We start from the raw sequence: 22,191 nt of genomic DNA, 5'->3' as shown, positions 1-22,191 counted from the left end.
GGTTCCCTTTATGTTAGCCATTTTGTTGGCATCAGACTAGCACAGAGGGACAATGCTTAGTGCTGCTCAGTGTCTATTTTAGAGGTTTAGCCTGAGTTTTGGCGACAACGTGAGTTAAACCAGACTTGCCCCCAATACATGAAGGCTAAAAAGTATCGTTGCCTCAGTAACTCGCACAGGATTAACATAGGCTTTAGAATTTCCCCAGAACACAGGGACAAGCCACGGACGGTGTCACAGAATGGCTCATACTTTTTGGAAGCAGTACAGAGGTTTGTCTGAAAGTTGTCACCTTGGCTTCGGGACAATTGTCATCAGCCTACACAGCTGCCACTGCTGTGGCTATACACACACACACAAACAGTGGGGTCCAGATTATTGACACCCCTGTTAAAGATGTGCAGAAATGACTATACAAATAAATAATTTACATACTGAGCTACATTTTATGCTTAAAGAAATTTGTTAAATAATATTTTTTATACCAATACAAATCAAATCAAACTTTATTTGCCACAATCGCCGAATACAACAAGTGTAGACTTCACCGTGAAATGCTTACTTACAAGCCCTTAACCAACGGTGCAGTTCAAGAAGAAGGAAATATTTACCAAGTAGGCTAAAATAAAAATTAATAATAAAAAGTAACACAATAACAATAACGAGGCTATATACAGGGGGCACCGGTAGCGAGTCAGTGTGCAGGGGTACAAGCTAGTTGAGGTAATCTGTACATGTAGGTGGGGTCGAAGTGACTATGCATAGGTAACAAACGAACAAACAGCAAGTAGCAGCAGTGTTCAAGTAGGGGGGGAAATGTCAATTGTCCGGTGGTGATTTTTATGAATTGTTCAGCAGTATAATGCCTTGGGGGTAGAAGCTGATGAGGAGCCTTTTGGTCCTAGACTTGGTGCTCCAGAACCGCTTGCCTTGCGGTAGCAGAGAAAACCCTCTATAACTTGGGTGACTGGAGTCTCTGACAATTTTATGGGCTTTCCTCTGACACCGCCTATTATATAGGTCCTGGATGGCAGGAAGCTTGGTCCCAGTGATATACTGGGCTATTCAGAGAAAGCGATTTTGTTTATCAAGTAATATCATTTCTCTTCTCATTCTCTCAAAAGGTAGGGGTCAAAATTATTAATGTTTCAATACTTCACCTTTTGTGGATAACTGCACTGAGTTTTTGATTTTTACATTCATGAGTTGGCGAACACATTGTGAGGGATGCTAGACCATTCCTCCATACAGAATCTTTCCAGATCCTTGATATCCTTTGTCTGTGCTTATGGACTGTCCTTTTCAATTCAAACCACAGGTTTTCAATGTGTTTCAAGTCCGGAGACTGAGATAGCCATTGCAAAATGTAGATTTTGTGACCAACTAAGCATTTCTTTGTGTGTTTGAGCATACAATATAGCACAGTATTTGAATTATTTTATAGTTATTTTTTCTTATCTTTATCAAGGGTGTCAATAATTTTGGACCGCACTGTCAAAGGATTTTCAGTTTTGTATTTATTTAGTTAACAGATAGTGATAGAGGATGATAGTGGGGAAAGACCGAGAGGTTATGTCAAACGGCCGTATTCCACCCTATGTAAACACAGTAGACGTGTGCCGGAGGCTGCGGCATTACCGCAAGACCGGCCAGGCCGCATAAACTTGGTTTCTAACTCTCTTCTTGTCTGGGTTCCACAGGAGAACGAACACCTGCAGAAGTTCCAGGTGACGTGGGAGCTGCACAACAAGCACCTTTTTGAGAACCTGGTGTTCTCCGAGCCTATCCTGCACAGCAGTTTACCTGCACTGGTTGCACAGCTGAGGTAAGACTGAGTCTAATGTCAAAACAGCCATTAAGAAGAGGATTTCTCCATGATGTTATTGAGGTGTATGCTTCTTTGAGGATTATTATCTTTCTTTTTTTTATAGTCTCCCTTTTTGTTTGTCTTAGTATAGCAACATCATTAAACCTGGTCTATCCTCAAGCCTAAATAGGCCATTGGTATGATAAACTGGTCTAGCTGCGTGTTTCCAATGTTTTCTTTAAAAAATAATGCAATTTCTGATTAGGCACGGCACGGCCTCCCACGACTCGTACAGCGAGGACATGTACAGGACCCTGCTGGAGAGCTACCAGCAGCTGGAGCAGGAGATGGCCGCCGTGGCGGCCGAGTGGCAGGAGTGTGAGAAGAGGATTGACGACTACGTCGACGAACAGGTACACACACAGACTGAGAGAAACACCTCACATACACCCACAATATCCCTGTCTTTGCTACACTCCACGGGCTGTTCCTTGTGTGTGACAATGGAACTTAAATAAATGTCAATAACATATTGTGATGTCCTGAAGGTTTTTAACAAAGGCATCTCCTTTGAATGGTTTTCTTTTGGTCTCTCTGATGCTTAGCAATTTGTTTTTCTCTTTCTGGCAGCTGCTTTTTAAGGTGGAGGGCCAGAATCTCACAAATCAACGGACAGAACCACATAAGTCTTTAATTAGCAAAAATGTAAGTAGTTTATCACACAACTAAATTTCAAGTAATATAAGACAATTTACTGTAGTTATCAGCATTGTCTATCTTTTCATTCCCTAACACTTACCCCTATTATTTATGTCATATTATTTCTATAGTCCAACAGAGAAAAGGTGATTTAGGTACTACTTTTAGGCACATTTAGGTACTGTTATTTATTAAAAAGCTGACATGTTTCGACCTCAATCTGTCAAAGCTCATAATTGAAGTCTACCTATTTACAGACTTTGAAAACAAAACAACGGATGCTGAAGGAAGACTGGGAATTCTTTAAACAGAGGAGGTTTATAGAAGAACAGGTATGATGGACAAATAGTCTACAGAAATAGTTTATTTATTTGTGAAACTGGTCAGACATATTTTGACGGTGTACCCTTTTAATCTGCTGTACATTAATTAGATTTTGTCTTTGCAGTTAACCAACAGTAAGAAATCTTTAGCTGGTGACAGTAACTTTACAGACACGATGAGAATGCTCTCCTCTCGTCTCAGCATTCCAGACTGTCCAAATTGCAATTATCGAAGACGGTGAGTTTGGAGGAATCATTTTGCTTGTAATTTACAGATGGTGTGTTTGTTTATTTGCAGCGTGTCTAAATAAAATACTTCCTATTTTTAAAACTTTTTTTTTAACCTATGTGGATATTATATGACAAGTCCAATAAGATATTCAAACTTCGTGTGCGGGTATGTTTTTAATCCTCATTTATCAACCCAAAGTAAAACAAACCCATATTTCTAGCCAGTACCCAGTGTTATTCAGTGACCCGAAAGGAAATGGGGTATACAAGTGTTTAGCATATCATGAACCACATCAATATAATATATCAGCCTTCTGAGATTTTCAGCTCAACCACAAAAACGATGACCTGGAACACCACCACTGGCCACCTGCAACCCAACCTTTGCGAAACCACATTTTTAAATGAACAAGCATCCCTCCTCCTCCAGATGCACCTGTGACGACTGCAGCCTCTCCCACATCCTGACGTGCGGCATCATGGACTCGCCCAATGCCGAGGACCTCCACATCAAGCTGCCGCTTCAGGCCACGGAGCCCCCACAGCACCGGGACTACCTGGCCGAGGTGCACCCCCCCAGTCTGTCCTCCGGGGGCAGCTCAGCCTCTGCTTCGGCCTCCAGCTCGCCCATCACCATACAGCAGCACTCGCGCCTCATCCTGCCAGAAGGGGTCGCCACCACCTTGTAAGTCCACCAGGGGTGGCGTGTTCTTTGTTGTAAAAATATTTATTTATTCAGGAGATCATAGCAAATGTATCTTCCAAACAAGACCTGAGTATATAATGTAAAGCAATAAAATATCATAGAAGAAACATACAAAAAAAGCAATACATTACAATAATGTAATGTTATTTTTTAAATATTTATATCTGTCAAAGATATACATGACTAAAATGCACAAATAATGGCTTTATGAGTTCATGCTAGAGCTGGGACGATCAACCGAAATGATCAACACTGACCACTTATCGTGAACATTTAGCTGATATCGATCATTACTATGAATAACCTATAGGGCCCTCCTAGAGAAATGTGAAGTATGAAATAAGTTTGCTAATACGGGTAATTGTTAATGGGACAATTGATAGCTACAACATTCAAAGTAGTAGTTTTAAGGGTAATATTACAAAAAAATAACTGTTACACATTAATGTTGTAAATGTATTGTTCAATTTATCATTCGATTGTGATTCATCCAATTTATCGTGATGTGGATTTTTTTTGTCCAGATCGCCCGGGACTAGTTCATGCTACCAGTAGGATTTATCCCAATATCTAGTTGATGTGGGTATGGTTGTATTTGTTATGGTTACTCTTGTGGTATATGTAGTTATAACTCTTTTATCAGGTATGTGCTCTCCAATCATGTAATGTCATTTCCTATAATGATTTTTATCATGAAAAGATGGCCACTCCTGTTTTGGTATTCACCTTCATTATTTTCTCTTTCCCTCTCTCTCTTCTTCCTCGTCTCCTCGTAGTGGTAGCGACGAGGACGAAGTGCCTCCGCTGTTGGGCAAGTTTGCGGACATCTACCCCATGGGGGGCTACGAGGACCCAGGGGTGGTGGCCAGGATGAACGGCCTGCACAGCGAGCTCAACGGTGGCGGGGAGAACATGGCGCTCAAAGATGAGGTGTGTGGGTGGTTGACGGCTGCGGGGTGACGTTTACCCTAGTTACGGATCTAGGATCCTCTTCCCCAATCCTAACCTTAGCCATTAGTGGGGAAAATGCTAAACTGGCCCAAGATCAGCATCTGGGGCAACTTCACCCTACCATGTGTGACAGTGCCCTTGATGCAAGTTTGGCATATTTCTCTGTGCGAAGTTTCTGGACTGGGACAGATTTGATTGTGGAAATGTACTTAGACTCTGACTCATTCCTGCTGAATTTCTCTCTTTCTCTCTCCCATCTCTATCCTCCTCTGCCCCCCTCCTCCCCTCTCTCTCTCTTTCCATTCTCCTCACTCTCCCCTCTTCCTCTGATTTTTTGCTCTCTCCCCCCTTCTCTCTCTCTGTCCAGTCTCCTGGAGGGAGCAGCAGCAGCAGTAGTTCGTCAGAGGGTGACGAGGAGGAGGCTGACGAGGAGAGCGGCGGGGAGCCTCCGGGCCAGCGGGGGGAGCTTTCGCCAGGGAAGAGCAACAACAGCCCTCCGCCCTACTACCCACAGCAACAGGTACAACCACACTACACAACTAGGGCTTGAGGTAGAATTTGCATCAGGTTAACCTACTGAGATATAGAATTAACTAGAGAAAGATTCTGTTCAGTTTGAATGGATTCCAATGCATGGGGCACACAGACTGCACACAGCCGGTTATGTATGTCGCCATCTAGCTCAAAATGCTTGCACAGTTGTCTTAATGCTGAAAGGAGGAGAAAAAAAGACAAGCAACACTGGTAGACATGAAGGACAACTCACGGTAGCCATCTTGTTCCTCATTCATTCTAGGTGGAGCAGCACGCCTGCGAGTGCCACGTGTGCAACCAGGACCTGTCCTCCTCCCTTGCCCCCCTGGGCCCAGCCCCCCCCCTCTCCCCCAGCCGGATCCACACACCCCCCTCCGGCCACCACCACCAGTTCTTCACTGGGGGTGACAACCAGACCCCCAGCCACCCGGCCCTCCACCTCTACCCCCACATCCACGGCCACCTGCCCCTGCATAACCTCACCCACTTGCCCCGGCCCCTGCTGCACCCCACACTCTACCCCAGCCCCCCCCTTTCACACAACACGGTGAGTTAACACACACATACCACTAACAACTGTACTAGCTTGAGGTAGATGAAATCTGACCCTGTGTCAGTGGTTAAGGGCAGCTTCTATTTACTCCTCCTGAATGCTTGACAGATACAGGCTGTGCCCCAATAGTCTTGAAAGGCTTCCTTGTGTCCCTTACTGATCTTACCACTGCTCTGTAAGGATGCCATTTCAACAGTCTTGAGGGAGAGGAGACAACAAATGGAAGTCATTTATGGGTATTGGGATACAGCCATCGTATGATCATGCAACTGAGTTATGGACAATGACCTACAAAAATTATAATCGTATTAGTACATTCATTTTAGGAGAATGGGGGATTGAACTATGTATAGTTTACCCAATAGCATTTTGACATGAAGTGGGTAAAGTTGGTCATCATTTTACAAGCAGTCTGGAGGAGAAGCTGCATTTACGAATGTTCCAAGCAGTCAAAACCATTCGTTTTTTTAGATAGCTGTGTCACCAAAGCTGTGTTATATTCATTAGGTATGTTGTAGAAATCTTTCAAAGATGCATTATAAGCTCAAAATATTTTTAAACAGAATTACAATTATGAGTAACCGTGGTCATTTGCATGACAATTAACCAAAATGCAATAATTGTCACAGCCCTAGTTACACTGTATTGGCTATACTTTGTCTATGCAATTGATGGGAAATTTACATGATTTAAGTTTCAGGATATGATTTGAGTGGTTCCCTCTTAACTGGTCATTTTTCATTGATGGAGTTCATTTAGCATGGCCCGGTACCCTGGGTAGGTGGAGTTTTTGCATTTTAGACCATTCCATTGGTCCTTAAGTGAAATCTTAAAATCACCCAACAAATCAAATTTACCCATTGATACATTCCCTTCAGGGGATTTACACCAACGTCACAAGGAAGTGATTCAACTCTGTTATACCTTTCTGGTTGATTATTTCTCTGTAATTACATGGATATACCACACGAGGTCGCACTGTTTCAAATGAGCTCATATCTACTACGAGGGATTGCAGCTTGGTTATGCCAATCAATCAAATTGATTTATAAATCCCTTCTTACATCAGCTGATGTCAAAGTGCTGTACAGAAACCCAGCCTAAAACCCCAAACAGCAAGCAATGCAGGTGTAGAAGCACGGGTGTTGTAAAAAGCTGTCACTATTGAAAATATGTTGAGAGACTATGAGTCCAATAGGGTCAGAGGCAGAGAATCCCAGTGAAGGGAGCTGGCCAGACACAATCAAATCAAACTTTGTCACATGCGCCGAATACCACAAGTGTAGACCTTACTGTGAAATGCTTACTACAAGCCCTTAACCAACCGTGCAGTTCAAGAAGAGTTATGAAAATATTTACCAAATAAACTAAAGTAAAAAGTAACAATAAAATAACAATAATGAGGCTATATACAGGGGGTACCGGTACTGAGTCAGTGTGCGTGGGTACAGGTTAGTTGAAGTAATTTGTACATGTAGGTAGGGGTGACGTGACTGCATAGATAATAAAAAGTGAGTAGCAGCAGTGTACAAAACAAATGGGGGGGGTGTCAATGTAATTAGTCCGGTGGCCATTTTGATGAATTGTTCAGCAGTCTTATGGCTTAGAGGTAGAAGCTGTTAAAAAGTATTGTGGACCTAGACTTGGCGCTCCAGTACCTCTTGCCGTGTGGTAGCAGAGAGAACAGTCTATGACTTGGGTGACTGGAGTCTCTGACAATTTTATGGGCTTTCCTCTGACACCGCCTATTATATAGGTCCTGGATGGCAGGAAGGTTGGCCTTAGTGATGTACTGGGCCATACACACTACCTTCTGTAGCGCCTAACGGTCAGATGCCGAGCAATTGCCATACCAGGCGGTGATGCAACTGGTCAGGATGCTCTCGATGGTGCTGTTGTAGAACTTTTTGAGGATTTGGGGACCCATGCCAAATCTTTTCAGTCTCCTGAGGGGGAAAAGGTTTTGTTGTGCCTTTTTCACAGTCTTTATGTGTTTGAACCTTGGTAGTTTGTTGGTGATGTGGACACCAAGGAACTTGAAACTCTCGACCCGCTCCACTACAGCCCTGTTGATGTTAATGGGGGCCTGTTCGGTCCGCCTTTTCCTGTAGTCCACGATCAACTCCTTTTGTCTTGCTCACATTGAGGGAGAGGTTGTTGTCCTGGCACCACACTGCCAGTTCCCTAACCTCCTTCCTGTATACTGTCTCATCGTTGTCTGTGATCAGGCCTACCACTGTTGTGTCGTCAGCAAACTTAATGATGGTGTTGGAGTCGTGTTAGGCTACGCAGTTGTGGGTGAACAGGGTGTACAGGAGGGGACTAAGTACACACCCTTGAGGGGCCCCAGTGTTGAGGGTCAGCGTGGCAAAGGTGTTGTTGCCTACCATTACCACCTGTGGCGGCCCATCTGGAAGTCCAGGAACCAGTTGCAGAGGGAGGTGTTTAGTCCCAGGGTCCTTAGCTTTGTGATGAGCTTCGTGGGTACTATAGTGTTGAACTCTGCGCTGTAGTCAATGAACAGCATTCTCACATAGGTGGGTTTTTTTGTCCGGAGACTGCAAGGGCGGTTCGTCACTCCAGTGTCTTGCCATTCACCTTCGCATCCCTGAGCCATGCTACACTTATTCATAGGACCTTCTGAAGAGATGAGTCTTCAGTAAAGACTCTATAGGAGGAAGCCCTGCCTCCAATTGTTTGCTTAGAAATTGTACATACAATAAGGAGGCCTGCGTCTTGTGACTGTAGCGTACGGTAGGAGCCCATGTAGTGCTTTGTAGGTTAGCAGTAATACCTTGAAATCAGCCCTAGCCTTAACAAGAAGCCAGTGTAGAGAGGCTAGCACTGGAGTAACATGATCAAATGTTTTTGTTCTAGCCAAGATTCTAGCAGCCGTGTTTGACACTAACTGAAGTTTATTTAGTGCTTTATCCAGTTAGCCTGAGAGTAGAGCATTGCAGTAGTCTAATCTAGAAGTGACAAAAATGATCGTTTCTGTATAATAATTTGGACAAAGTTTCAGATTTTTATTTATGTTAGGAAGATGGAAAAAAAGCTGCCCGTGAAATATTCTTGACATGTTCTTCATAAGAGTAGTCAGGATCCAGAGTAACGCCGAGGTCCTTCAGTTGTATTTGAGACGACTGTACGGCCATCAAGATTGTCAGATCAAACATAGAACTCTTTCATTCTGTTCCTAGCCTATCCCCCTTGCCCCCACGTCGAGCCACACAGGGCCCAAGCAGCAGGCCTTCAGCCCCTCCCTACCGGACCACGTCTACCAGAACTGCTTTGGTGGCGGCGCTGGTGACTGGAACAGCTCACTGCAGTGCCTCTCGCTCAAGTTCGAGAACATCTGCGACGCTGCCATGATGAAGAATTGGAACCCATCAGTGCTGCTGCAGGAGCCCCTGCCAGGTGAGAACATATCTCTTCATCTAGCCCATGGATGACCATCCTTCCTCCTGGAGAGCTGGTGTAGGGTGAAATTGCCCCTTGACGCTGGTACTGAGTCTGTTTTGCATTTTCCACACAAATGGTTACAGTTAAGATTGGAGGAAGGGAAGCTGATCCTAGATCTGTGAGGGAACTTCACCACGGAGCTAGCTATCATACTGCAGACTTTCACTACAAAACCTAATATAGCCCACCTGATTCTACTAATCAGCTGCTCACAAAGAATAAGTCATCTTAATTAGCTAAATCAGGTGTGGTACAACGGGGCTGGAGCAAAAGCCTTCATACCAAGTAGTTCTCCAAGAGGAAGATGATTCATCCATCCCTAATGTAGGCTAAAGGAGGAGCTGCTCATTTTATTTCAGCTCCATTGCCTGCAACTGGAACTGGAACTGCAACTGCATCAAACCAAATTAAATTGTATTTGCCAAATGCGCCAAATACAACAGGTGTAAACCTTACAGTGAAATGGTTAATTACAAGCCCTTAACCAACAATGCTTTAAATGAGATAAATATTAAATGAGAAGTGAAATTAATGAATAATTAAACAGAAGTAAAATAACAAGTGAGGCTATATACAGGGGTTACCGGTACAGAGTCAATGTGCTGGGGCACCGGTTAGTTGAGGTAATATGTACATGTAGGTAGCTATGGTAATATGTACATGTCTGCTCTTGTAGTAAGAGGCCCCATTCCACTCCCATTTCAGCCTCCTTCCCCCAGCTCCTCCTCCTTCTGTCGGATCAGTGTCTTTGTCCGAGGGGTGTGGTGTGACTTGGTCTCTGTAGTTTATACAAGGATGGGTCCGAACAAGGTTCAGTGTTGTGTGTTTTGGCTCTATGAAGTAGAATTGTTTCTCCTCGTGCCATAGAATTCAATGTACACTTGAACTCTGTATACAGTGAGAGCCATCCTTATTGTTTGTTTCCGATGTTCCTTCTCACCCATCTAAATCTTTAGACTTACAAAGGATCTTACACATGCAGCTTTTACACATGCAGCTAACTCCTGTTCATCAAATGTTTTTCGCCAGGCCGTCATTGTAAATTAGAATTTGTTCTTAATTGACTAAGCCTGGTTAAATAAAGGCTAAATAAATACAAATAAAATGGTTGTCTTCATCTCCAGGGGACATGCTGGGATCACCCCACCACCCTGACGTGCCCCTCCCCCCGCCCTCCTCCTCCAGCTATGGTGACCACGCCCACACCGCCTCGGCCGAACCCACCCCCCTTCACCTCCTCCCACCCTCGCCGTCGGAGCAGCAACAGCCCCTGCCCAGGGAGAGGAAGAACGGCGCCAAGAAGAAGTGTCTCTACAATTTCCAAGATGCCTTCCTGGAGGCCAACAAAGTGGTGATGGCCACCTCTGCCTCCACCGCCTCAGTCTCCTGCACGGCAACCACTGTCCAGTCAAGTAATAATCACATCCAAGTTTCATCTAAAAGACCCAACTCCTTAGGTAAAACTGAGGAGGAGGAGCGCAGCTTAGGGCTAGCCTGATGGAACACTGCTACGCTCCAATATCCATACTAGCACACCACCACATGCCTGATAACACTTGGTTCATTCTAAAGGTGTCAGCATGCTTCATAACCAAACTAGTGTGCTCCTTTAAAAGACCTTCGCTTGAACATATATTTATGCAGCCGTAGTACGTACGGTTTATCCTTTTTGAGACACAGTAGTCAGAATTAATCTAACTCAAAAAATCCGTCATTAATTTGGATATTTTTGCAGAGAAGGTCTTAGTTGCGCAATTGTGCATTTAACTAAGATGTTTGGTGGAATATTACTCAATGAAAAGTATGTCGTAGAAGGACAGCAAAGACTTTTGAAGAATTCCTACTGTTGACCAATCACACAAACAAAGGGGTGTAGACTTCGCCAACGACTTAGTTTTGTAATTATGTGATAAAATGGGGGGGGGGCTTCCGGCTAGCAGTCACTAGCCGCAAAGCTGCGTCTCTCAATGGCCTGAATTAGCTTCTTCTCCTTGATCTGTACTGATGTGACAGGAAAGCTGCCTGGGAAAGTGTTGTGTTTGCAGCAATGATTGTAGTTTAACATGTTCCAAATACAGAACAGACAAGCAGAGGTCAGAATATACCTGATGACCCAAAAATATGGGTCTGAAATAGATTGTAAATGTATTTCCTTCATTGAGGCATTTAAGATGACTTCTTGTGAATTGTCTCCGATCTTCACTGACCAGCTGCTGACTGTGCATAATTTCATATGCATTTGTTTTTTTCTTATGTCTGCCAGGTGATGTATTTCACAATATAGGCAAAGAGGACCATAGGCAACAACCTGGCCCCATCGCCCCTAGGAATAGCCCCACAGGCCTGGCCTCCCTCCCTCAGCTCTCGTCTGGCCCAGCCCTGCCTCTTGCCCCTGGCCCCACCGCCCAGCATCACTACCCCAGCATGGGCTCGCAGCCCTTCCCAACGACTCCCACCACGGCCCCAGGCTTCATGGAGGCCCACCACCAGGGCATGTGCTTGTCCCCAGCCGAGCCACCTGACGCCGCCCCAGCCGACGGGGCCATTAGCGCCCCGCCCAGCGTGTGCAGGTCAGTCCCTTGTTTAAGTTTTCTTTTATCACAAATCTAAGATCAGATTAACCTACTCCTGATACTAACATTGACCAGTAGAGCGATGAGAAAATATCACGGCCTGTATAGTGTGTCCAATCAAAAACACATTGTTTAGATAATCCTCTAAGAAAAACAATGGGCCAAACCTTATGTCTCTATCATAATCTGTGTGAAGAAAGGGAAGGCATTTGGGTGACTAAATCAATGGAGGCCAGATGAAAAAAAAGGTGGTCAAGAATTTGGAAAATAGCTTTGTGTCAGCTAGGCTGGATGCTGTGTGGGAATTAAGGCTACCTTGAATGTCATTAGCCTGTCATCTTTCTTCTCAAATCCGGAGGACGTTAAACAATAGAGGTATGATGTATATCGAATTTGAGACATGGCATGTAGTACTTTCATATTTTAGTATACACTGTTCATATTAACAGCGTTAAACAAGCCTATCTCTGTGAAATGTCAACGGAGCACTGAGCGTGCTGCAAGCTTTTATTTTTAATACTGCCCATGAATTGAAATCTGATCCTGTATCAGTTGATTAGGCAAAACATCTGCCAACTACCTCTCCATGGCTATTGGAGAGCATTGAATTGAAACCACCTACTGATGCTTTGAGTGGGCTTCTAAACAACGAGGTCTTACACATAACCAGAACATTGGAAGCCCATCGCTCCCTTCTATACTCCATAAAATGTATGTCAACGTTACTTTCCAATGGGCATACCGAGAGGCCAAACTGATCAGTCTTACTGAAACTTGTTTAGATGACATGTCATTGACTCAGAACTGAGCTTTGTCAGATTCAGAACACCATACAGGCATGACATTGACATGGGGAAAAGCACGGAGGCAGGGTTTGCATTTATGTCAAAGCATACAGCAGATCTGCCAATATCCTGAGCCCTATACTTTGAATGAGGTTTGAGGAGTTAGTGAGGCAACTTTGGTCAACTGAGTTCAACTGTAAATAACCGGTCATATGAATGTGGCTCAGCTTTTAGCCATGTACATTTCTATGGCAACGAGTCCTTCAGAACTAACTTGCCCCGGGTCAGGCTAACTCCATTTACTCTGAATGAAGTGTGGTTGGAGGACCAATGAAATCATATATTCCCTCACTCTCTGAAAGATTGCATCATCGTCCCCATGGCTCCCGGTCTAAGGCACTGCATCTCATTGCAAGAGGTGTCACTACAGTCACTGGTTCGAATCCAGGCTGTATCACATCCGGTCGTGATTGGGAGGCCCATAGGGCAGCGTATAATTGGCCCAGCGTCGTCGGGGTTTGGCTGGGTAGGCCTTCATTGTAAATAAGAATTTGTTCTTAACCTGACTTGCCTAGTTAAATAAAAAAATTTTTGTAGATGACTGAGTAAATATTGTATTAATCAATGTTTTTTTTTTTGTTAAAAAATATAGTAATGTTAACATTGATAAGCACACTAAAGACGAGATTAAATCGTCGTTACAATACGTAATAAAAGACCGACAGCACTTCTAGCGGCCAATTTCACACTAGAGCCTGCTGAATTTGCGATAACTTGACTCTCCCATCGATTTAGATTTTTCAGCATTGTCTCAATCAAGAGTTCAGCGTGCGACATGCATGCACTGTTACAAGCCTAGAGTTAGCAGCAGGCAGACGAGCGCAATATCCACTATCGTAGTATGACTGACGTCTCAGCTGGAATGTGAGGCTAACTGAAGTTGGCTAGCTTTATAAAAGCCTGAGTACATCTAGCTTCCATCGTCGTATATTGTAACCACTCTGATATCGCACTGCTCATCAGATGTGGTGCTACTATCCCTCTCCTTCACACCAAAGTACCGGCCCCGTGAATTCGGTCAGTTCTTTATCATTCTTGTTAAGGTACTACCCACAACCAATATTACTTGCACAGCAGATGTAATCGCGTCATGGGTGCAGCGCATAGTCAAAATCACCTCACTCTGTGATTTTATTTTATACTGGGTGGTTTTCAACAGCTGTACTCTCAAAAATACTCTTCCTTCTTATCAGCAATATGTTTCATGTGCAACAAGGGGTAGCACCTAGGATCTTAATGCAGTCCACCTCATTCCAGCCTACCCGAAATAAACTACAAAGAGAGGGAGTAGTCTATAAATCAGTCAAGACAGTGGAATGACACATCCAGTGCAGTGCTGCAAGACTGCTTTGACAGTACCGATTGGACTGTGTTCTCAGAAAATGCCACACTGGATGAAACTGTCGAGGCTTTGTCTGATTACATACATTTTTGTGAGGATAAAGTGGTCCCTTCTAAATAAGCAAAAAGGGTTACAAAGAGAAGGGTGAATGACTATTCCAGGATGGAGAGATGAGGGATACTTGGAAGGGTCTAAAACCCCTCTAGACTACCAACTAACCACACTGAGCTCAATGTCCTTTCAAAAGAACATTCTATTGAGTTTGCCGAGAGTTTGAGCTCTTTTTATTCTAGGTTTGGTAGTCTGGACTTTAGTACTGAGGAGGATGAGCTGTTGTGAAATGTTATCTTTAGCACAAAGGGAAGCTGATTTGGTTCTAGAGGAAGTAGATGTTAATAAGATATTACATCTAATATGCCCCAGATAACATCTCCAACTTAAATCCTGTCACAAGGAATTGTCGGGTGTGTTCTGTGAGCTGTTCAAACGCTCACTGAGGGAGCATACAGTACCAGCTCTGTAGAAATCATCCATCGTATGCCCAGTACCCAAGAAGATCCGCTCTGCTGTCATCAGCAATTTCCACCTTAGTTTTTTAAATTTGTTTTTATTTAACCTTTTATTTAACTTGGCAAGTCAGTTAAGAACATTCTTATTTAAAATGACGGCCTACCCCGGCCAAACCCGGAAGATGCTGGGCCGATTGCGGGCCGCCCTTTGGGACTCCCAATCACGACCGGATGTGATGCAGCCTGGATTCGAACCAGGGATTGCAGTGACTTAGACGGCTGCGCCACTCGGGAGCCCTTATTGCATTAACGCCTGTCATAATGAAAAGTTTTGAGTGTTTGGTTCTCTCCCACATACAAAATTATGTTTGAGGCATTGTAGACCCCCTTCAATTTGCCTACAAGCAACGGAGTGGAACAAGAACATTGTCCTACTGTACTACACATTGCCAAGTCCAATGCCTAGATGGTGTTCTTGGCCTTTTCCAGTGCTTTTAGCTAGAGGTCGACCGATTTATGATTTTTCAACACCGATACTGATTATTGGGGGACCAAAAAAAGCCGATACCGATTAATCGGCCAGTTTTTTTAATTTTTTTAATGTATTTATTTATTTGCAATAATGACAATTACAACATTACTGAATGAACACTTATTTTAACTTAATATAATACATTAATAATATCAATTTAGCCTCAATAAATAATGAAACATGTTGAATTTGGTTTAAATAATGCCAAAACAAAGTGTTGGAGAAGAAAGTAAAAGTACAATATGTGCCATGTAAGAAAGCTAATGTTTAAGTTCCTTGCTCAGAACATGAGAACATATGAAAGCTGGTGGTTCCTTTTAACATGAGTCTTCAATATTCCCAGGTAAGAAGTTTTAGGTTGTAGTTATTATAGGAATTACATAACTATTTCTCTCTATACGATTTGTATTTCATTAACCTTTGACTATTGGATGTTCTTATAGGCACTTTAGTATTGCCAGTGTAACAGTATAGCTTCCGTTCCTCTCCTCGCTCCTACCTGCGCTCGAACCAGGAACACATCGACAACAGCCATCCTCGAAGCAGCATTACCCATGCAGAGCAGGGGGAACAACCACTCCAAGTCTCAGAGCGAGTGATGTTTGAAACGCTATTAGCGTGCACCCCGCTAACTAGCTAGCCATTTCACATCGGTTACACCAGCCTAATCTCAGGAGTTGATAGGCTTGAAGTCATAAACAGCGCAATGCTTGAAGAATTGCGAAGTGCTGGTGGCAAACGCACGAAAGTGCTGTTTGAATAAATGCTTACGAGCCTGCTGCTGCCTACCATCGCTCAGTCAGACTGCTCTATCAAATCATAGACTTAATTATAACATAATAACCCACAGAAATACGAGCCTTTTGTCATTAATATGGTCGAATCCGGAAACTATAATTTCAAAAACAAAACGTTTATTCTTTCAGTGAAATACGGAACCGTTCCGTATTTTATCTAACAGGTGGCAACCCGAAGTCTAAATATTGCTGTTACATTGCACAACCTTCAATGTTATGTCATAATTATGTACAATTCTGGAAATTAATTACGGCCTTTGTTAGGAATAAATGCACTTCACACAGTTCGCAATGAGCCAGGTGGCCCAAACGGCTGCATGTACCCTGACTGCTTGCACGGAACGCGAGAGAGGTGACACAATTTCCCTAGTTAAAAGAAATTCATGTTAGCAGGCAATATTATCTAAATATGCAGGTTTAAAAATATATACTTGTGTATTGATTTTAAAGAAAGGCATTGATGTTTATGGTTAGGTACAATGGTGCAACGACAGTGCCTTTTTTCCGCAAATGCGCTTGTTAAATCATCACCCGTTTGTCAAAGTAGGCTGTGATTCAATGAGAAATTAACAGGCACCGCATCGATTATATATTCAATGCAGGACACGCTAGATAAACTAGTAATATCATCGACCATGTGTAGTTAACTAGTGATTATGTTAAGATTGATTGTTTTTTTTATAAGATAAGTTTAATGCTAGCTAGCAACTTACCGTGGCTCCTTGCTGCCCTCGCGTAACAGGTAGTCAGCCTGCCACACAGGCTCCTCATGGAGTGCAATGTAAGGCAGGTGGTTAGAGCACTGAACTAGTAACCGGAAGGTTGCAAAAACGAATCCCCGAGCTGACAAGGTAAAAATCTGTCATTCTGCCCCTGAACAAGGCAGTTATAACCCACCGTTCCTAGGCAGTCATTGAAAATAAGAATGTGTTCTTAACTGACTTGCTGAGTTAAATAAAGGTGTAAAAAAATAAATAGGCAAATCGGTGTCCAAAAATACCGATTACCGATTGTTATGGAAACTTGAAATCGGCCCAAATTAATCGGCCATTACGATTAATCTGTCGACCTCTACTTTTAGCAGTATACAGCCATATCTAATGGGTCAAACTTTTGACTATGAACCTAAGTCCAAAACTCATTCTGTGGATTTTCTATTTTCTGTCAAATAGACCACCATGGGTGGGATTCATTGGTGAGTGCAGGACAGGGCTCAATCCGCTCTCCTGTCCTGTTTACGCTATACAGATGACTGTAGGAGCACCTGCCCTGAGAACATACGGTACATCAAATACTCAGATGACACTGCTAATCTTGGCACATCTGATTCTTGTTTTATTGAGCCCGTCTTAACATTTTAGTGTTGTTGCCTGGTTTGACTCCCTCACATAGGCAAGTCAGATTACCCTAGAGAGAGTTGTGCAGGTCAGTGGTAAGATTGTAGGAAGAAGGTAAAAGGCTCTCCGGCGTTTACAAAGAGCACACACATAAGCGGGGTAAAGAAATAATTTTGGATCTTACACGTCCACTGGACAGCCATTATGCAGTACTGCCATCAGGGAACAGACTCTTTACCTCTTAAAGCCAAGAGCACTACTAACAGTTTTGTATCAGTACTGCTTTTCAGTGAAAAATGTATTTGTGTGACTTACAGTATGTTTATCTTGTTTAGCATGGCTCTTTAATGAAATTGATGTTTGTGCCTTACATTTATCTTGCCTTGTAAGCATTTGTATCAGTCATGTGTGAACGTTGTTTATATGTTTACTATACATCTATCTTATCCGACTTGCCACAATTGGAACCAGTTTATTTGACAGTACAGAAAGTTCCAAATATTTATTGGGTGAACTTCACCTACCGGTATTTCAACTACTACATATTGGCATGACATTGACATTTTGACCTTGGCGTTTTGACTCCTTCTAGTGACCCCGAGTGTGAGGGCCACCGCTGCGAGGGAAACGGGGCGTACGACCACCAGGGTTACGACGGCGAGGAGAGCCAGGACGAGGATAGCTGCTCGGAGCACAGCTCTTCCACCTCCACCTCCACCAACCAGAAGGAAGGGAAGTACTGCGACTGCTGCTACTGCGAGTTCTTCGGCCACGGCGGGGTAAGACATGCACACATGCATATATACTCGTACTAATATGAGTATATTACTATGTATCAACTTGTGGAAAAGTGAGCAACAGAAGTCTGTAAAAGTGTTTTATGATGTAGTCTGACATTTTGTGGAATACAGAGTCTACATCTTTACTAGAACGTCATGTTGGACACTGTCTAGCCAGCAGCTGAACGAGCCTAGTCTGGAGAGATGGCACTTCTGATTAGGTCCCCAACACATTTTACATTGTATAGCGGAAACTCACCCCAGATAGTATTGGATGCTCTAATGATATTCAACACACAATTTAACTCAAACTACCAGAATAATCTAAACCCTATTTCCTTGTTTCCTCCCCTAGCCCCCGGCGGCGCCCACCAGCCGCAACTACGCGGAAATGCGCGAGAAGCTGCGCCTAAGGCTGACCAAGCGGAAGGAGGAGCAGCCCAAGAGGGAGGAGCAGCCGGCCGTGGTGGAGCGCGACAGTGGCGCCGATGGCATAGAGGACCACCGGCGGGTGGAGGACCTGCTGCAGTTCATCAACAGCGCCAGTGACAACAAGCCTGCCTCCAGCTCCAAGGCTGCAAAGCGGGCCCGCCACAAACAGAAGAAGGTAGTGGTTTAAAGCGTTATACAACATTCTGTTTGAAGTGTTACCCCTTTTTGTTTCGACGACAGTGTTGTGATTTAAAATGTCACTTTGAAAGTAATAGTTCACCCCAGCAGACCTCAAAAGTGGTCGATAGTTGCACTGATAATCCAGACATGATATGTTTTAGTATTTGATTTTGGGCTGAACTATAACCCTTCAAGGTGTAATGTTAACATTGGTGCTAAGGACTTGGTTCAAAAAGGGAGTTGGGTCAAACCAGAGTTGTATTTTTTTGTTACTAAATGAAGCAAAGGACCTACCGGATATGAACTGTGTGTGTGAACTGTGTGTGTGTCTCAGATGGAGGAGAAGGTGCGTCTGGAGGCGGAGGCCCGCGAGCGGGAGGAAGAGCAGGTGCAGCAGCTCCTGGAGGAGGAGCAACGGCGGCGGGAGGAGGAGGCCGCCCTCCAACGGGAACTACTCCGCCTGCAAGAGCTGCAGCACCTCCGCTCCGTCAAGAAGAAAAAGGAGAAAGCCAAGGAGCTCGCCGCCCCCGTACCTCAGAACAACCCCCAGCCCCTCAAACAGACGGCCCAGAACGTCCTAGAGAACCTCCGCAACGGCAAGAGCCAGCTCCTGCACAGCCTCATGCGCCTCCCTGGCCACAAGGATCCCAGAGTGGAGCACCTACCCCAGCCCCGGCCTCCCCCTCACAGCACAGTCCAAAGAACAGCAGGGAGAAAGCCCCTACTCCGGCCCCCTTCACCCCAAATGCCCCCAACTCCCCAGTCCCCTTCCTTCTCAACGGCACCTCCGTTGCACCCCAACCGACGGAGGCCAATGGCAAAGCCAAGCCAAAACAACAGCAGCCAATCAGGCCAACCGCCAGCGGGACAACGATGGTCAAGAAAGCCCCAGAGGCGACCACCACTAACAGTACACAACAACAACCACCAGATGTCAAAGTGACCCGGCCCAGGCTTCCCGCTGAAGACCCGGTCGTCCCTCTGGCACCGGGACCCAGGAAGGAGGAGAGGAACAACGGGAAAAGGCAGCACCATCAGCAGTCGGTGAGCCAGGTGAAAGATGAGAGGAGCCGACCCTTGTTGGAGCCCTCCCCTGCCTCGCAGACGGAGCAGCCCCAGCAGAACGGCAAACCCCTCAGCGCAGAATCCCCCCAGCCCAAGGCCAAGGCCAAGAAGAACAAGAAGAAGAAGGCCGACAAGACAAACAACTCAATAGGTCAGCATGCTATGCTAGGTTATGCTGTGCAGTTTTATTTATCCCTGTAGGATGGTTAGTTTCAGGGCTGCAGAAGTGTTTCTGGCACATACAGAGATAATATTGAGATGGGGACATTTACATTTGTTAAGTTAGCATTTTGTGACCGAGTGTTCTCTTATTGCAGATGACGTTTTCTTGCCCAAAGACATTGATCTGGACAGTACTGACATGGACGAGACTGAGAGGGAGGTGGAGTATTTCAAAAGGTACTGGCACTTGACAGTGCATTGACTACATAAAGCTTATTTTTAGAAGCTTAGTTGCAAAGTGTTTAAATTGAATCTAGCTTGAACTGAAGTTGGATGCTTTATATGCAGAATCTATTATGTGAATCAATTTGTCATTAAATTATTAAAACAAATGACTTGTTTTGTTAAGCTTATGATTATGGGTGTGAAGAGGACTACGGGTGTACCCCAATTATATCTATTTTCCCCTGAAGTGTGCACTTGTTCACTACTTCCCACAAATTTAAAAGCATTGGTGGAGTCCTTTCAAATCCGTGAAGGGAAGAGAACAAATGCAAACTTTGGGAGGAATGAAAGATAATTGGTACTTAACTTGAGCGTACTTCCCTCCTCCAGATACCCCTAATGAAAAGCGCTGCATGGAGTGGATCTTTAACTCCCCATTTCTCTCCCTCCCTCCCCAGGTTCTGCCTGGATTCCGCCAGGCAGACCCGACAACGGCTGTCCATCAACTGGTCCAACTTTAGCTTGAAGAAAGCAACGTTCGCCGCCCACTGATGGGGCCTCGCGTAAGACAAAGAAAAAGAGACTGTGGCAGGAAGCAATCGGCACCCCCACCCCCCACTCAAACTGCTACCACCGATCCCGTAGCCCTGCTGTGCCCAAATGGCGCACACTCACGCTGCCTTCGTTCTTTGTTGCTGTGCGGTTCTACCATGAACCCATCCTCCGGTCTGATCCTCAAGCAGAACTCTGAGAGAAAAAAAAATGACATTAAATGACACACACAAGAATAATCACAAAATGCTACTTTCTACCTGGTTTTGTTTTTATTGCTCGTTTGTGTGTTTTTAGTCTGAGGGGCATTTCTCTTGACTTAAAAAGCCATGTTCTGAAATTCATTTCCTCTATTGTTTTTGCCTGACTCGTAGTCAAAAGATCCTTACTATGTATGCCTTGTGAAAACAGACACACACATGGAAAAAATTCGGAGAAAAAAAAGATATCTGATGAATTAAAGCCTTTCATTCAGTTACTGTGGCTTACTATCCCCTTGTTACCCACGATTCCTAGCACGGCATCTCATTCAGATAACTGACAAGGGAATGAATGGGTATGGTCTGCCATACTCTCCCCTGCCCCAACAACTCTCACTTGACTGAGAGGAACTTGGCTTAATACTTGACAACGTTCTTTTTTTATTTTTATTTTTTCAATTTCATTTAACACAACCGATAAGTAAGTGTACCAGTTAGTTTTTATTTTGTTTTCTTTCCTATTTTTGACTTGTATCCAGCTTGTATCACAATACTTTCAGAATGAAATTGAAGAAAAGAACAATGCACACTATCAAACTGTTATAGAGTGTATATTGTATTAACACTGAAGCCAAACTGGCTACCTTTTAACATATTGTTAAGTAATATTAAAATCTTATCTTTCTTTTTTGAAAGATGGAATACAGTAGTATGGCAGGATGTGTGTGTCTTGTGTCTGTGCTTATTTCATTGGTGGTGCATCTTTAATGCAGTGGATGGGGGGGTGGGTGTATTTAGTATAGTTCCATTTAGGAGTATTTTTGTCATTTAAAATTTTCCCCAAATTTATAGAGGTCCATTCTCCCCGTTGTACCTGGATTGTAAATCATATCCATCTGCTCATTATACACTGAAATCTATTCTAGAGACTTGTAGGCTTATTGGTTAAGTAAGAAGATGCTGTAGCACTATCATCCCCTCGATACTAAGTGACTTTTAACTGTTCACCATTACCTTCTACCCCAAGGTGAGTAATATTTACTGGTTGTGCTTTCAGGGAATGTTTGGCCTATAAAGACATCACTCATGCTTCTCCATTTGGGGTGTGCAGCCACACTAGATGATGGGACAGTGAGTCACCTGGAGGACCGGGTGCTTTCCGAGTTATCCACCACTGATTGTAGTCAGTCACATGATCAATTGGTAGTGGAGCTATGACAGTCCTGTGGGACCCCACATTCTCGTAACAGTGACTGAAAAGGTAAGGGACTTGACTGTCATGTCAATCAGTGGTGAAATGTGAGTGCGGGTTATTTGCCCTCAGTCCTCCACATAAGTTGCTCTGACTCCTCGACGCTCACAGAACCCTGGGGAAAATGTGATTGATGAAGGTTT

The 22,191-nt window shown here is 44.1% G+C and overlaps 1 protein-coding gene across 1 annotated transcript in view; it reads left to right on the top strand.

Annotated features, from left to right (window-relative positions):
• The window catches only part of fam193a (family with sequence similarity 193 member A), a 32,218-nt gene extending 10,702 nt beyond the window's left edge, over positions 1–21,516 (top strand). Inside the window, 18 exon segments of the mRNA XM_029673439.2 lie at positions 1,701–1,825; positions 2,073–2,220; positions 2,438–2,512; positions 2,764–2,838; positions 2,955–3,067; positions 3,491–3,745; positions 4,543–4,696; positions 5,085–5,237; positions 5,514–5,798; positions 9,005–9,221; positions 10,391–10,723; positions 11,530–11,836; positions 17,794–17,980; positions 18,336–18,587; positions 18,927–19,275; positions 19,278–19,808; positions 19,975–20,056; positions 20,503–21,516. Coding sequence (XP_029529299.2) covers positions 1,701–1,825; positions 2,073–2,220; positions 2,438–2,512; positions 2,764–2,838; positions 2,955–3,067; positions 3,491–3,745; positions 4,543–4,696; positions 5,085–5,237; positions 5,514–5,798; positions 9,005–9,221; positions 10,391–10,723; positions 11,530–11,836; positions 17,794–17,980; positions 18,336–18,587; positions 18,927–19,275; positions 19,278–19,808; positions 19,975–20,056; positions 20,503–20,596 — 3,735 coding nt within the window. The 3' untranslated portion in view covers positions 20,597–21,516.
• The last annotated feature ends 675 nt before the right edge of the window (positions 21,517–22,191 follow it).

This window comes from Oncorhynchus nerka, linkage group LG11, assembly GCF_034236695.1.
Source record: "Oncorhynchus nerka isolate Pitt River linkage group LG11, Oner_Uvic_2.0, whole genome shotgun sequence".
Lineage (NCBI taxonomy): Eukaryota > Metazoa > Chordata > Actinopteri > Salmoniformes > Salmonidae > Oncorhynchus > Oncorhynchus nerka.
Note: the sequence above shows the minus strand (reverse complement) of the source record. Positions and strands in the feature narration are given on the sequence as shown.